This window comes from Sturnira hondurensis, unplaced genomic scaffold (genome assembly GCF_014824575.4).
Source record: "Sturnira hondurensis isolate 20B ecotype Veracruz unplaced genomic scaffold, ASM1482457v3 Scaffold0007406, whole genome shotgun sequence".
Lineage (NCBI taxonomy): Eukaryota > Metazoa > Chordata > Mammalia > Chiroptera > Phyllostomidae > Sturnira > Sturnira hondurensis.
In genome coordinates this window covers 13,120,447-13,135,151 of record NW_028080037.1, presented here as the reverse complement: position 1 = coordinate 13,135,151, position 14,705 = coordinate 13,120,447, and the positions used below count along the sequence as shown (strand labels likewise).

The window sequence follows — 14,705 nt, the reverse complement described above, 5'->3', positions numbered from 1 at the left end:
AGTCTTCTCGGAAGAGATGGCAAAATTGGACACAAAGGCAGGCAGACTGGGGCAGGTTCGTGCCCCTGGCCAGGAGGGAAAGACTGTTAGTGAAGGCGCAACCCAGCAATTGTCGGGGACCTGCACTTCCCTAGCCCGGAGAACTGCAGGAAAACACGTCTACAGAGTTCAAGCACCTGGCCAGATGCAAACACATCAGCTCCATGGGATGCAGAGCCCCAAAATACACTCAGCGTTCGGTTTGGTGGAGAATTCTGTTGCTTAGGTAGGTGAATGCCAGAATGCTAGGATGAAACGGGTGGACTGTTAGTGAGCCAGTGTTTCTGCCCAAACATTTGAACAATGTCGAGGAATAAGAAGCCTTCCTAGAATTATTATCCTTGAAAACAAGTGTAACGAAAAACAGAAACCTGTGTTCCAGGGAACTGTGAGGCAGGTCGATACCTGGGTAAACAATGCTGGTTCTACAGAAGGTTTTCAGGAACTGTAATAACCCGCCACACTGGAAATTCTAGTTTCTCAGGCTAATGGTACTCTGAACCATAACACTGGTTTTATTAAGAACCTTGTGCTTCATAAACTTCAACTTGAATGACAGAAAAGGCAACTCCTTGGTGGGGGGCGGGAGCTGGGATGGGAGTAAAAGACAGAAAACTGTACTTGAACAATTAAATAAATTTAAAAAGAAAAGAAAAGAAAAGGTAACTCCTACTCAGTAGGCAAAGTAAGAGCTTAAAGTACCTGTGGCTGTAACTCAACATGTACTGTTACCATTAAGACCACGCATTAAGGAGCATGTGGTCAACTACCAGTTAGCTCGAGACAATGTCCTTATTGGAGCAGGACAGAAAAGACGCCACCCCCAATTCTAGCAGGTAGGTTGTCCTGGTGACCTGGCAGGCAGAGGCCCAAGTTCAAGGCGCAGCCTCCCCTGCGGCCGTACAGAAGCATCGTCATCAAGGACAGACATTCACTGGTCATGCAGCCCCTCCTCCTGCGCTGGTGGTTACAAAGCTCCCAGCTGAACGTGCACCCTAAGTTCCCAGAACCCCAAGAGCAGGCACTTGGGGCCCACGGCTGTGACAGTCGCCACCTCCTCGCCTCCTGTCTGCTCCTGACCATGCCAGTGGGACAGTCCAGTACCATCACCAATGGCCTCTGCCTCACCTCGCCTGGGGTCTCTCTTCTGTCGTCAGCCTCACTGGCTTCCCCACAGCACTCGCCCCAGCTGCCACTGCCGCCTCCTTTGGAGCTCCCTTCTCCGATCCCCTGAGGGTGTGTGGCTCTGGCTCCTCTCCCTCCGTCCCCCGTGGCAGTTCTTCCCGCTCGGCTTGACTCCTCAATCCTCACGTGACTCAGAGCGTGGTGCCGGGGCACCCCTCTTCACCCACGATCTGCTCCTTCAGCGAAACCATTCCGTCCCGTGGCATCCTACACCGATTTCAGTCCCTTGGCTCAGTCGGTCTCCAGGGCACACCTGTCCCCAGGTCTCAAACTTTGAGTACCTACCTATCTACCCATCTGAGGTTTCCACATCCTCTCCACCCCAGCCAAACACACTCTTCCGCTCATCTTCTTGATCACAAAAGTGAGTAAAATCACACTCCCAGGAGCTTAAGCCAAAAAGGAATAAGCATCATTTTTTCTCTCCTCTGCTCACACCCCCGCCCCCACCACCCTCTATATCCAACTCATTAGCCAATCATCTTGGTTTTATCCTCAAAATACATCATAAACCCAGGTTATGCTTTGGGGTATAGCCAACTAACTGCTAACAGAACAATCCTTTTGAGGGAAACAAAATTCTGGACACAGAGCACACACCGAAGCACTGGAACGAGCGAAGTACACAGCCGACGGGGAAGGGCATCAGGCAGAAGCTGGAAAGTGAGAGAGGAGATTCCCAAAAATGAGGAGCCAGAGGGGCAGCTCCAAACCTCTGCGGATGTAAACTGTCAAACCCTCGCCGGGCCCCATGGAGGCATGTGGGCACGGCAGACACAAGTCCAGCGGAGGCGAAAAAACTGAACCAATGCCATTGTCTTGACAGGACAGAGTGTGATGGCGAATAAGCTGAGTTAATTACTAAGCCAAAAGCAATACGCTTTGGAGAAGCACGCACTGTGCAAGTTATCAACAACACATCAACCAAAACGTTCCCAACACAAACTGCAATCACTCTACGTATGAAGAAACAGGACAACGTGCCCCGCGTGGGACAGAACGGACCATGAATGAAGACCGGTCCGGGAGGGCTCTGACGCTGGGATCATCAGACAGGGGTTAAATGCAGCTGTTACAACAATACTCAAAGATGTAACAGAAAGTATGCACGGAATGAATGAAAAAAGGACAGAAAATGGCAACAGAAAAATATTAACTATGAAAAGAACCAAATGGAAATTTTAGAACTAAAAAGGTGTCTTAAATAAAAAATTCGAGCCCTGGCTGGTGTAGCTCAGAGGATTGAGTACGGGCCTGTGAAGCAAAAAATTCCACAGATGGAGGTAACTGTCAACTAGAGACGCCAAAAGAAAAATTTACAGAGTGTGAAGATAGAGCCACAGAAAACACCCAGTCTGAGCAATAGAAAGAAAGCATATTTGGAGGAAAAACTGAAAAGATCCCAGTAGTATTTAAAATAATATCCCCAAACCCCAGATACATGTAACTGGAGTGTCCGAAGGAGGGGAACAAGAAACTGAGGTAGAATAAAATGATTTAAGAGCATGTATTTTCCCAGATTTGGTGAAAGATACAAAATGGGCAGATTCAAGAAACTGAGCGAATCTCTCCAAGGACACACACGGCGCCTATGACTACTCCGCTGAAACGAAATGCGGGCGAGGCTGGAGGGGGGTGGGCAGGGCACTTTCATACGTGTCTACAAGAAACACATTTTACACATAAAATGCTGAGAGGGGGTGGAAAAGATATACCATGAAAACAGGAAGCATAAGGACACTGGGGTGGCTACGTTAATATCCAAGGAAGTGATTTTCGAGACAAAAATATTACTAGAAATAGAGGGAAATTTCACATGAAAAACATAACAATATAAATGTATATACACTTAATAAAAGAGCTTCAAAATATATGAAAAAATTGACACACACAAAAAAGAAATAGATAATTCTACAATCAAGAGTTAGAGATTTTAACACCCACTCTCAGAAGTTGATAGAACTGGATATAAAAATCAGTAAAGAGGCAGCGGATCCATCACATTGGCCACTTTGACCTGACTGCTATTTATAGAATATTCACCCACCACACCCCTGTACTAACTTTTCCAGGGGCGTCAGAACACAATCTGAACTTGTTCCTCAGGCCCCCAGACCATGACTCTGAGCTGAGCTCACCCTCCTCCACCGGTCGCCCACCACACCCACGCTGGTCTTTCGGTTCCTCAAACACACTAAGTTCTTTCCCACCACATCAGGGGCTGTCTCAGCCATGACCTTAGTCTAAAACGCCCCGCCCTGTCCCCCATCTTTACTAGCCTCCTTGTCATTCAAGTCTCAAGTTTAGAGCCCCCTCCTCAGAGAGCCAGTCTTTGACCCAGCTCTCTGAAGGGGCCACCAAGTCGCAGTACGTCAGTTTTGAGTCTATTGTGAGTCACTGCACAGTAGTTAGTACTTCCTGATATATTTCCTGTTTACTTACTACTTGTTTATTGTCTGTTTCTCTCAACAACGACAAAAAAAAAGCAGCTAAAAGACAGCCAGGACTTGGCCTGTCTTATTCACCCAAACAATAGCTCCCAGCACCAGGGGTTGACAAATATTGGTTGAATGAGTGAAGAAAATTCTTTAGAGCTGCTTTATTCCAATCTGGTATTTAGTTTCTGTTTTCTGTGATTTATTTTTAAGTCTAGGTATCACACATGCTTTTATAAGCCGCCTCCAAATCTAATGGACAACGAGTGTACAAACCAGCACGCTGAGCAGCAGGTAACCGCGTGCCCGGCACTGTTCGGGTGTGCTGCATTCACACAACACAGCAACCCTGGGGGACGGGCACTGCTCTCACACTCATTCTTAGCCGCACAAACCCGGGCAGAGAAGCTGGCCTGCCCGCCCAAGTTCACGCAGCCAGGAGCTACTGAGGTCCACACCCCAACGCAGGCAGCCTTCGTTCAGAGCTGGAACCCTTACCCACTGTGTCAGATCGGCCTCCCACCGATCTGAACAACAATACATCATAGCCACTCTGGCTTAGAAAGCAGCTGTCCACCCAGCATCCTATCTGGGCCTCCCAGTTAGCGTATCACATAGCAGATGATTGTAACCTCCCTTCACAGGGAACTGAAGCTCACTATTAAGTCCCGCTACTGGGAGCGCCTCAAGTACAGGAACAACATACTGTTCGTATTTTTAAGCTCCAGGTCTGAAATGAGGTGGATGCTTCAGAGCTTGCTCAGTAACTGGCCCCACATCCCACGGCTAGTGGGAGACACAGCTGCACCCAGGTTCGAGCTAGGCCTTCTGTCTATGAGTCACATAACGGCCAAGATGAAAAACTGATTACACGCACGCACCACAAGCATATATTAAGTATTACAAGGTGGGCGTTACAGACAATAAACAGTGAGAGAGCCAAGGGAGTGAGCAACATGGGAGACTGGGAGAGCGGTACAGGTGGGCCTGTTGGAGAGCACAGAAATGGAACTAGACCTTAAACTGAGCCGGGCCTGAGCTTTCCACGGCTGAGAAGGGGAAGTGGCATTCCAGGCTGGGGAAAGGACCGAACAGGCGAAGTAACAAAACATGGGCTCAGTGGGCTGGACATGTTGGTTCTTAGTGGAAGTTCTACATAACGTAGTGCACGTTAAAGAAACGTAGGTAATAACTGACAAAGAGCTACGTGACCATCAGGATAAACTACTAGGACCTTAACCCACAGGAAATGAGTGGCATTGAAAGTGTGGGGAGACAGAAAAAGGGAAATACAGTGTACAAAACAGACATTCTAAAATAGTCGACAAGAGAGTTTCCCAGGGGTTGGGGTCATCCCACAACAACCAGAAACACGCAGGCCAATGAAACCGAGGAGTCGGGGAAGAGCAACCGACAACGTCAAAGCCTCGAGACGGCACTGACTCAGAGAACCGTACCTGAAGCCCCAGGCTGGCTGGTCACCTGCAGCGAAAGACAGACCAAGTGGCTTCGCAGCACAAGCCTCCAAGAGGATAATATGATCGACCAGCTCCAGGTGAGCCAAGCCAGAAGCAAGGTGAGCAGAGCTGGGGAGTGAGCCAACCAAGGGAACCCCGATGCCTGAAGGTCAAATGGGAACACGGCAGCAGCATTCACGCCATGTTGGCCACAAGTGCCAAAGAAGCAACCCCACGCAGACTGCGCGGCCGCTTCCTCCGAGCAACAGCTGTCTGTTACAGGAGATTCCTCCGTACCCGACAAGGCGACTTACACGCGCCTAAATGGGAAAGGTGACGATTTTAACAACAAAGAGTGAACAGTTTTTTTCAACAGAGATAGCTGTGATACTCAGATAAAGTGCCCGGTTATGATTCAGACTGAGATAATAAAGTGCCTACGCACTGAGCAAAACCCTCCTGGACTTCGCTCATTTCTTACACGGCACTAAATAAAGGTACATCACAATTTCACCATTCTTCCTGGAAATATGCAGATGTAATCTTAGTAGAAAAATATCAAGTTTTCATGTATCAATAGACCAGAAAGGAAGGAACAGCCCTCCGATTTTCAAACCTGTGCAAAAATGACTAATATCAACCCTCATGAGGCTGCTTTCTTTGGGGTAAAGATACCTCAAGTTCGTAAGAACAGCACACGTCATTTTAAAAATGTATTTTAATTAAAAGTACCTCCTAACTCCTGTTTGACGTCCCTCTCTGACCCATCAATTATTTAGAAGTGTATGTGCTCCCAGACACTTGGGATCTCTTGGTGAACTCTGCTATTAAGCAGGGTCTTAATTCCACTGCGGTCAGAGGACATCCTCGGAACAATTTCAATCGTGAAATCTGCAGAAGCTTTCTGGTAAATGTTTCATATGTTCTTCTAAAAAACGCAAATTCTAACTCTGCTGGGTGCAGCATTCCACGCACATCGGCTGGGTCAAGTTTATTTATTACTCCAGTGAGATCTTCTCCAACCTCACCAATTTCTTGCCTGTTCTATACGCTCTTGAAGTGTGCCTGACTTCCACTGGGATTACAGGTTTATTTTGTTTTAAACCTGCCCAGTTTTGCTTTGTATATTTTAAAGTAATGTAATTTATCACGTACACACTTAAGACTGTGGTACAGGCCCTTTCATCATGATGAAGTCATCTCTCAATCTCCAAGTAGCAGCTGAGCACCAGGGCGCTCTGACGTGGGCGTGACTACACCAGTTTGTCAAGGCTCCTGTTTGTATTGTGTATCTTCCTCCATCCTTCTGTTTAAAAGACGTCACTTATAAGGGGCACGTAATTGGGTTTTCTGTTAGTTATCGAGTTTGACAAACTCAGTCTTTTACTTGGAGTACTTAGCCCACTTACATGAAATATAAGGAGTTACAGATGGGTTTTAGCTATCATTTTACTCTGTTCTCAGTTTAACCTAACTTAGTACTTTATGCTCCCCTTTTATTCCTTTCTTAGACTAATACAATGTTGTTCTATTCCATCTCCCTCTGCTAGTTTGTTATATACACAGATTTTATGCTTTTTAAAAGCCACCTCTGAGATTACAAATGTATCCTTGACTGATGACACCCCAATGCGAATCTTGACTATTACCATTACCCCCCATAATTCTGGACTCTTACAACACACTAAACCCTCTCTGCTTCTGAACCAGTACCATGCGTGTTAGTTTTGCATGCATTTTAAACTCTAAAAACATTTTGTTGTTGTTTTACACAGTCACACCTGTTCGTATCGTACATATTTTTCCTCTATGAGGTCCTCCACGCTTCCTGCGTTTCCATCTGGGATCATTTTCTCCTGCTTAGGGCAGCTCCCTTCAGCGTTCACTGTAACGCAGGCCCACCACTGGCAAACCCCCTCCGTTTTTGTCTGAAAATACCTTTATTCCACTGTCTTTTTTCAAGGAAATTTTTGCTGAAAACAGACATGGGGGGGCAGATTATTTTTCCTTTCTGTACTTGACAGTTGGCCATTTCATTGTCTGCTGTTTTATTTTTTAATTCATTTCTTTGTTTTATTTATTTTTAGTAAGTTCTTTTTATTGTGCCTTTCCCATCACTCCCGATCCCCCTTAGAGCCGCTTCCTCCTCTCACAGCCACCTCACCGCTCTCCACGTCCACGCGGCCTTTCCCCCCTCTCGGTCATTTCTTTTAAAATGTCACTGTCACCTCGGTCATAATATTGCTCCTCCAAAAGCAGTGTGTCTTTTTCTGCTCTCTGGTTGCCTTTAACATTTTTATCTCTGTCAAACGCTTCCATGGTCTTATACTGGTGGGCAAAGGTATGTTTCGCTCACAGTCATTTTGTTTACGGTTTTTCTAAGTTTTTTTGAATCTGTAAGCTGCTTTCATCATTTTGTAAAATTCTTAGTATTATCTCTTTGAATATTGCTTCTCCCAGGTCCCACATGTCTTTAATGTCCTCACCTATTTCTTTTTTTAAAAAATATTTTTTTTATTTATCTTTAGAGGGGAAGGGAAGGAGAGAAATATCCATGTATGGTTGCTTCTCGTGTGTCCCCTGCTGGGAACTGGCCTGCAACCCAGGCATGTGCCCTGACTGGGAATCGAACCACGACAGTGTGGTTCACAGGCCCGTGCTCAATCCACTAAGCTACACCAACCAGGGCCTCACCTATTTCTTTATTATTATTTTTCTCTCTGTTTCAGTTTGACATCGTCTACAATTTACTAATTCTATTACGTATTGTAACCAATCTGCTGTTGGTTCTAGCCATTAATTCTAATTTCAAACATTCAACTTAATGTTCTAAATGTCCAGCTTGTTTCATAATAACATCAAATCATGCTGAAATTCTCTATCCTCCCTGTATGTCCGTATCTTCCTGTAGTTACTGTCTTGCACATATTATCATAGTCACTTGAAGCACCTGCCAGCTTTGCCCAGCGTCTGATTCGTCTGTGGGTCTGCTTCTCCTGCCTTGTTTGAGTCACGTGATCTGGCCTCTTCCGTGTCTAATAGTGTTTTACTGTATGTGGAACACTGCGGGTTCTCTACGGTCATTTTCTGCCTTCAGAAAGACAGAGAGGGCTCCCCTCACATCCTGTCACACGGCTGGCGAGGGGGTCATCGCCCCACAAGGGGCTGAGCTGGGCTCATGGGACTGGGACTGTGTAGGCTTCTTGTCTCCGGGAGCAGCCTTCGGCCCAGGGCCAGACCTGGACTCTGTTACCCCCGGACTCACAGGCTGACCCCCGTGATAAGCAGCTACAGATTCTCAGTGTCAGCAGAGCACATATCTTGGGTTTCAGCTCTCGCCTGTCCCGTGTTCAGGCTCCTGCCCACAGCGGGCCCACGGTTCGCTGTTGCTGCACAGCTTGGGGACACACCAATGTCTTCAGGGAGCTTTTAGCTCCTTGCTTCCGCTCTCTGCCACCCTCTGCCACCACGTCTCCAATCTGTCACTTCGGCCTCCGACCGGAAAACTTCGCCCGTTTCTCTTTCATCCAGTAGCAGCCTTCTGCCCGAGCGATTGTCTCCAGAAGCAACAAGCTTCTGCAGCACATACATGGCTGGAAACCTTCAGTGCCCCCTGACGAGTCTCCCTAATCCGGGGTTTTAGTCCGACTGCTCCTTGTTGCTTCCGGAGCCTTCACAAGCAGGGTTTGTGCAGATGTGGTCGGCATCTCCGAGAAACTACGCAAGACACCTCGTACTACTAATTACTCTCAATGAATTTCTAAGTCTCTGTAAGATATTTACTAGTCTTAGTATCTTTCAAAGTACATTTGAAATATGCTTTTAAAATAAAAGCACGAGTAAAACAGTTACTTCTTACCTCTTCATAAAACTTCACCTGAGGTACAGCTTCATTAATTTCATTCAAACAAAAATCTTTAAATAGCAAGAAACCTAAAGGAAAAGAATAAAACATTTCAGGGTGGGCAATAAATTGGAATTGTACCCCACAGGGTATTTTCAAAGTAATGCACTTATACTTCAACCTCTTCCTCCCCTAACTTAAAAATATAAAAATTTCAAGAGGGTAATTATACCCTCAAGGGAAGTACTCCAGGTAAGTGTGATCCCACAAACCTGGCTCTTTGCTTTGGGGTCCTTCTCTATTGGCAACCCCCTCCCACTGCTGGAAAATGCACGACAAGCAGGGTTAGCAGCCACCACCACTTAGAGCCGCCAGTCACCACAGTGAGCAGAAGGACAAAGGAAGAGACAGGAGATGTGGGTAGTATGGCAGTGTCACCACGGAGGGTCACAATGGAGCTCGTAAATACCATGTCCACAGAACTGGGACGAAACTCCCATAAAAGACGAAAGGACTTCCACAGCCTTTCTAGTTTTTTCTCTCACTCCTTACTACCTCCGAGTCCCCACCAAACACCTTGTGCCGGAGCAGATCACCCACTCCCAGCTGGCCCTTGGCTCCTTCCCAATCCCACGCCTCGCCGTCCCACAACCGGCAGCGTGCACCTGCAACACGGACTGCCCCCACTGCACGGTGTCCAGGACACAGTGGGAGGCCGGCACAGGTCCGTTAAGCGGGAGTTTATCTGTGTGACCCTTCCAACATGCTTCCGTCAGAGCACTTAGCGCATGCTGCTTAGCCATCTGATTCATGAGCCCCCTGCCCCATTTGCATACCTAGTGCCTAACTTAATGTCCAACACAGGCAAGCCTGAATGAATTCGTGAAGGTGAGCAGGACAAGCTGATTTCAGCCAAAAATAACTGAAAAGTGGACGTAATTAAAGCATGGCTACAAGAAACAGCAGTCACAGGAGGGAACTGAAAGAGGACTCACAAAAAGTCTCAAATGCAGGCAGAACGTAGGCCAGAACTCCCCAAGCACAGCAGAACCGAGACCAGGGAAGCAGCTTCCACAAACTTTTCCTTAAAGCCGGCCTAGGAATCACGTGACCCGAAATTGCCTGTGGCTGCCCCATAAATTCCTCTGCTTAGTTCCAGGAACCTGACCTTTGAAAGTGGTAAATGGTCACTTGCTGGAACTAAAGAAAAGCGCTAGGACCACCCCGGTAAGCAGGCAAGGTCAGACGCCCGGGGCGGGGCGCCGGAGTAGCAGAAATGAGGCCGTGCTCACCCGGGACCAGAGCAGAGGCTGGTACCCGGAGGAAGTGGAGAATTCAAGCCACAGACAGGCAGGGAGAGCTGACTCTCCACCAGTAAGACTGTTAGTATTTTTACTTGAAATAAAAGCGATGGCTGTCTTTTCATTTTCATTCATTTCAAAGTGATTTTAAATTTCCCTTCTCGTTTCTTCTTCGACCCATGAGTCATTCAAAAATGTTCAGTTTAGCCCTGGCTGGTGTAGCTCAGTGGATTGAGTGTGGGCCTGCGAACCAAAGGATCGTGGTTTGATTCCCAGTCAGGGCACATGCCTGGGTTGCAGGCCAGTTTCCAGCAGGGAACTCACGAGAGGCAACCATACATTGATGTTTCTCTCCCTCTCTCCTTCCCTTCCCCTCTAATGATAAATAAAATAAATAAATCTTTAAAAAATGTTCAGTTTAATTCCCCAATATTTTATTTGTTTTTCCCCCAGGTATTTTTCTGATACTGATTTCTCTTTAATTCTCTTGTGGTCAGAGAACACATTCACTATGATTTCAATTCTTTTCACTTCACTGAAACTTGATTTTGGTCCCAAAGTTGGTGCATCTAGGTGAATGTTTCATGGGCGCTTGGGAAAAGAAAAAAAGTGTAGATGGAAGAGTGTTTCATTAAACAAAATAAAAGCCTATTAAGCAAACTTGGCTGATAGTTATTCAAGTCCATCCACTAAATCCTCAATGAATGTCTGTCTATTCTTCTACCCATTATTGACAGAGGACTATTGAAATCTACATTTGTACTTATCGGTTTGTCCTTCATCTTACAATTCTGCCAGTTTTTGCTTCATGCATCTCTTTTTTATTTTTGGAAGAGGAAAGTAAGACGAGAATTTGAACACACACCTCGATCATACTAAAGATGTTTTCACAAATGTCTAACTGACACCCTGGCTGGGTAGCCCAGGTGGTTAGAGTGTCATCCCAACACGCCAGAGTTGCAGGTTCAATCCCCAGTCAGGGCTCATACAAGAATCAAGCAAGAAACGCATGAATAGGTGGAACAACAAATTGACCTCCTTCCTTTCTTTCTTCCTTCTTTTCTTTCTTTCTTTTTCTTCTCTCTCTCCCCCACTTCCTCTTTCTCTCTAAAATAATCAATAAATACATTTTTAAAAATAAAATGTCTAAATGGCAACATGAATGAATCTACCACACAGGGGCCACTGCACTTGGAGCCCAACTGAAATTGGCCACCGTGGCCCCTGGAACCTGGTCCCCACTTTCTTCTCCAGCCTCACCTTACGGCACTCTCTCCCACGCCCACTTCACCCAGACCGCGTGTCTACATTCCAGTTTCTCCAATGCCGACCTGACTCTGTTCTCGGGGTCTAACTCGCTGTCCCCACTTCCTTCAGCACGCCTTCCCTGGATCTGGAGGACGTCAGGACTCGGCTCAAAGGCCCTAAGACCTTCTGCTGTTCTCACCCGTCTTCACTCTCTCTCCCCCGGCCCCCATCTCTCACTTGCTCCCTCTCACACACACAGGCGTGTGCACACAAACACACTTTGTTTACACTCAGGACGACCAAAAATCACCGTAAGCATATGCTGGCTTCTTCACCACCTCCCTCCCCGCTGCACTGGACGCTGCACTCGGACAGGCCCCACACGTCTCGTCCTCTGTACAGTTACAGGAACGAGAACACTGACTAGGACAGAACAGAAGGTCAGAAGAAAGAACAGAGGAAGGAAGGAGGAAGGGAGGGAGAGAAGGGGAAAGTAAGGAAAGTAAAAGGCAAATGGGAGGAAAGAGGGACAGAAAAGGGGGAAGGGAGATGAGGAAGACACTGAAGGAGAGGGGAGTTGAATGAATGAACAGGCAACTTAAAGTGTTTCTAGCTACTTCTTTAAGACAATTGTTCCCATCGACGCATCCAATGAGCCAAAGAACCACCGTAACATGCCACGAGGGGACGGAAACCCATTGCTTTCCTCACGTCTTCACACGAACTAAAGCTTTGCTTTCCACCACAGCAGCTGTTAAAAGGGAGCAGCCAGGAGATATTTTGCCTTTTGGATTAATTCTAGATCATCGTGTTCCAGGCTGAATGCAATTTATTTTCATTGGACTTAAATTACATTTTAAAAACAAATAGAGTTGTTCTCAGATTAGAACAAAATTGAAAGGACAAAAATTGGGAAATAATTTGCCTAACGGGTTCCTTTCATCAGATTTCTGCAGACTTTGAAGATTATAAAGTAATGACCTACCACCTGCTTACCAGGCAATTACGGCCGTGTCTACCCTGTTTCCACTGCAAACCGCGTGAATACTGATCAACATCTGAGTGTGTATGTACAATCCAGGAAAGGCAAACTGTCCCAACTTCCCACCACAACAGTTCGCAAAAATTAGTAGAAAGAATTGCATTGCCTTTTATAAAATACTAATGAGAACTTCTGAAGCGTGTTCAATATCAGTGGGGTCTAGAAGAAATTTTGAAATTTTAACTCCTAAAATTTTTTAAAGGGAAAAAAGAAATATGGGAAAAAAGTTCTGCAAGAAATAATACTTGTGCTAGGTTTTGCCAAAGAGACGCAAACACTGGGAGGGAGGAGAGTGCATAGCTGCTAGAAGCTCCCACCAACACAGGCTGGTCCGACAAAGCGTCGACTGAGTGTCCTCCACGAGCCTCTGAGCTCGGCACTGGGGGTCCGACCGGAAGGGTTTTCTCTATAGGGGGTCTAAGGGATGGTGTGTGAGGCAGACAAAGAAGCAAGCAAATAAAATACGTGTGTCATTTATGGTAAATGACATAAAGGAATTTCAAAAGGTGCTGAGATAGATGATAAAAAGAGAAAGAGGTTCATACAGAATTCAGTAAAGACTTCTCTGAGCTGTGAAATAAAGTACAAAGCGTTTTTATTTAAAACAGGCTAAAATGTCTAATCTCACTCCTTCTATTCAATAATTTATAAGCAGTCTTAGCAAGTGCAATAAGGTAAGAAAAGGAAGTAAAAGTTACTCAAAATGGAAAGAAAGAATTAAAACTGATTCTATTCATAGATAAACCGGTTATCTCTGTAACAAACCGAATCTAGGAACTACTGGGCTACATAAGGGAATTTAGCTGAATTTAGGAGGGCCACAAGACACAGGCCATTAGATGAGAATCAATGACATTCTGATAACCTCACGTCACACAATTGCAAAGCAAGTCCGTCTGCAACCACATCAAAAGCAATCAATACTTAGGAACAAACAAATAAACAAGAGACATGTAAGACCTTTATGCTGGAAACTACAATACATTACTGAGAGAAGTTGAAGACTTCTCCGTAAAGGAGTGGAAAGACGTACTCGGTTTACGGGACCGGAAGGCTCCGGGAGGCTCCGATGGTCATTCTCCCTGAGCTGATCCTTAAATCAATGCAATCCCCTTGTAATCCCTGCAGGCTTTTTAAAGAAACTGACCTGCTGCCACTAAAACGTAAGTGGAAATACAAAAGAAAGAAGAATACCCAAAGCATCTTGAGAAAAAAAAAGTTCAAGAACGTACACCACCCCACGTCGAGACTCATTCGTTACACAGCCACAGCCATCAGGCAGCGTGGGACTGGCGGAGACCGGTCAGTAGAACAGGAAAGAAGACCCAGAAATACGCCGCACTTACTCACACATTCAACTTATTTTTAAAAAAAAAGTCTCCAAAGCAATTTATTGGGAAAAGAAGTCTGTTCCGCAAGTGGTACTAGAAAAAGTTATGTCCAAATTTTCCAATTAAAAAAGGAAGACAACCCTTACCTCACACCTTAAAAAGAATTAACAGTGGTCACAGAACGAAGTGCAAAGGTAAAACTATATTGCATCTAGAACGCGTATAGGATATCTCCACAGAAAATACTTATTCAGGAGATGTCTTAGGCAGGGTAAAGGCAGAAAGGATAAATCAGATTTCACCAAAATTGAAAACTTCTGCTCATGCAAAGGCGCTATTAAGAAAACAGACCTACCACAGACTGGGTGAAATATTGCAAAACTTAAACTGGAAAGAAAAAGCGTTGTATCCAATTTCTATATACAGTTAAAAACCTCCTACAAACAATGTGTAAAAGAACGGGTAAAAATGTGTCCACTCTACAAGTGAAGAGATATGAATGGCCAGTAAGTACATGAAATGACCTCCACAGCATGGGTCGCCGTGCAACTGACAGTCCATCACTTTGAGGCCACCGCACAACCTCCTGACCGGGGGAGGGAAGGGGTCTGACACCAGCAGAGGCTGCGGCAGCAGGGCCCACCTGCTGAGAGGCACGTGCCGTGCTGTGGACCCCCCACGGGGGGGCTGACTGTGCTGGCAGGGGCAATGGATTCTGCCCACTCACACAAAAATCAGACACAGATATTTATAGCTTTACAGAAAATATGCAAGAACTAGAAACAACCCAGATGTCCTTCAGTTTGCACAGCAGGATGTACGG

The 14,705-nt window shown here is 45.9% G+C and overlaps 1 protein-coding gene across 3 annotated transcripts in view; it reads right to left on the bottom strand.

Moving 5' to 3' along the window:
- The window catches only part of GRK3 (G protein-coupled receptor kinase 3), a 115,148-nt gene that overhangs the window by 53,713 nt on the left and 46,730 nt on the right, over positions 1–14,705 (bottom strand). For 2 of the 3 annotated variants that reach the window (XM_037052376.1, XM_037052375.1), the window contains one exon: positions 8,976–9,049. The exons of the other annotated variant lie outside the window; for it this stretch is intronic. In XM_037052376.1, coding sequence (XP_036908271.1) covers positions 8,976–9,049 — 74 coding nt within the window. The remainder of the gene's footprint in view (positions 1–8,975; positions 9,050–14,705) is intronic. 3 annotated transcript variants of the gene reach the window in all.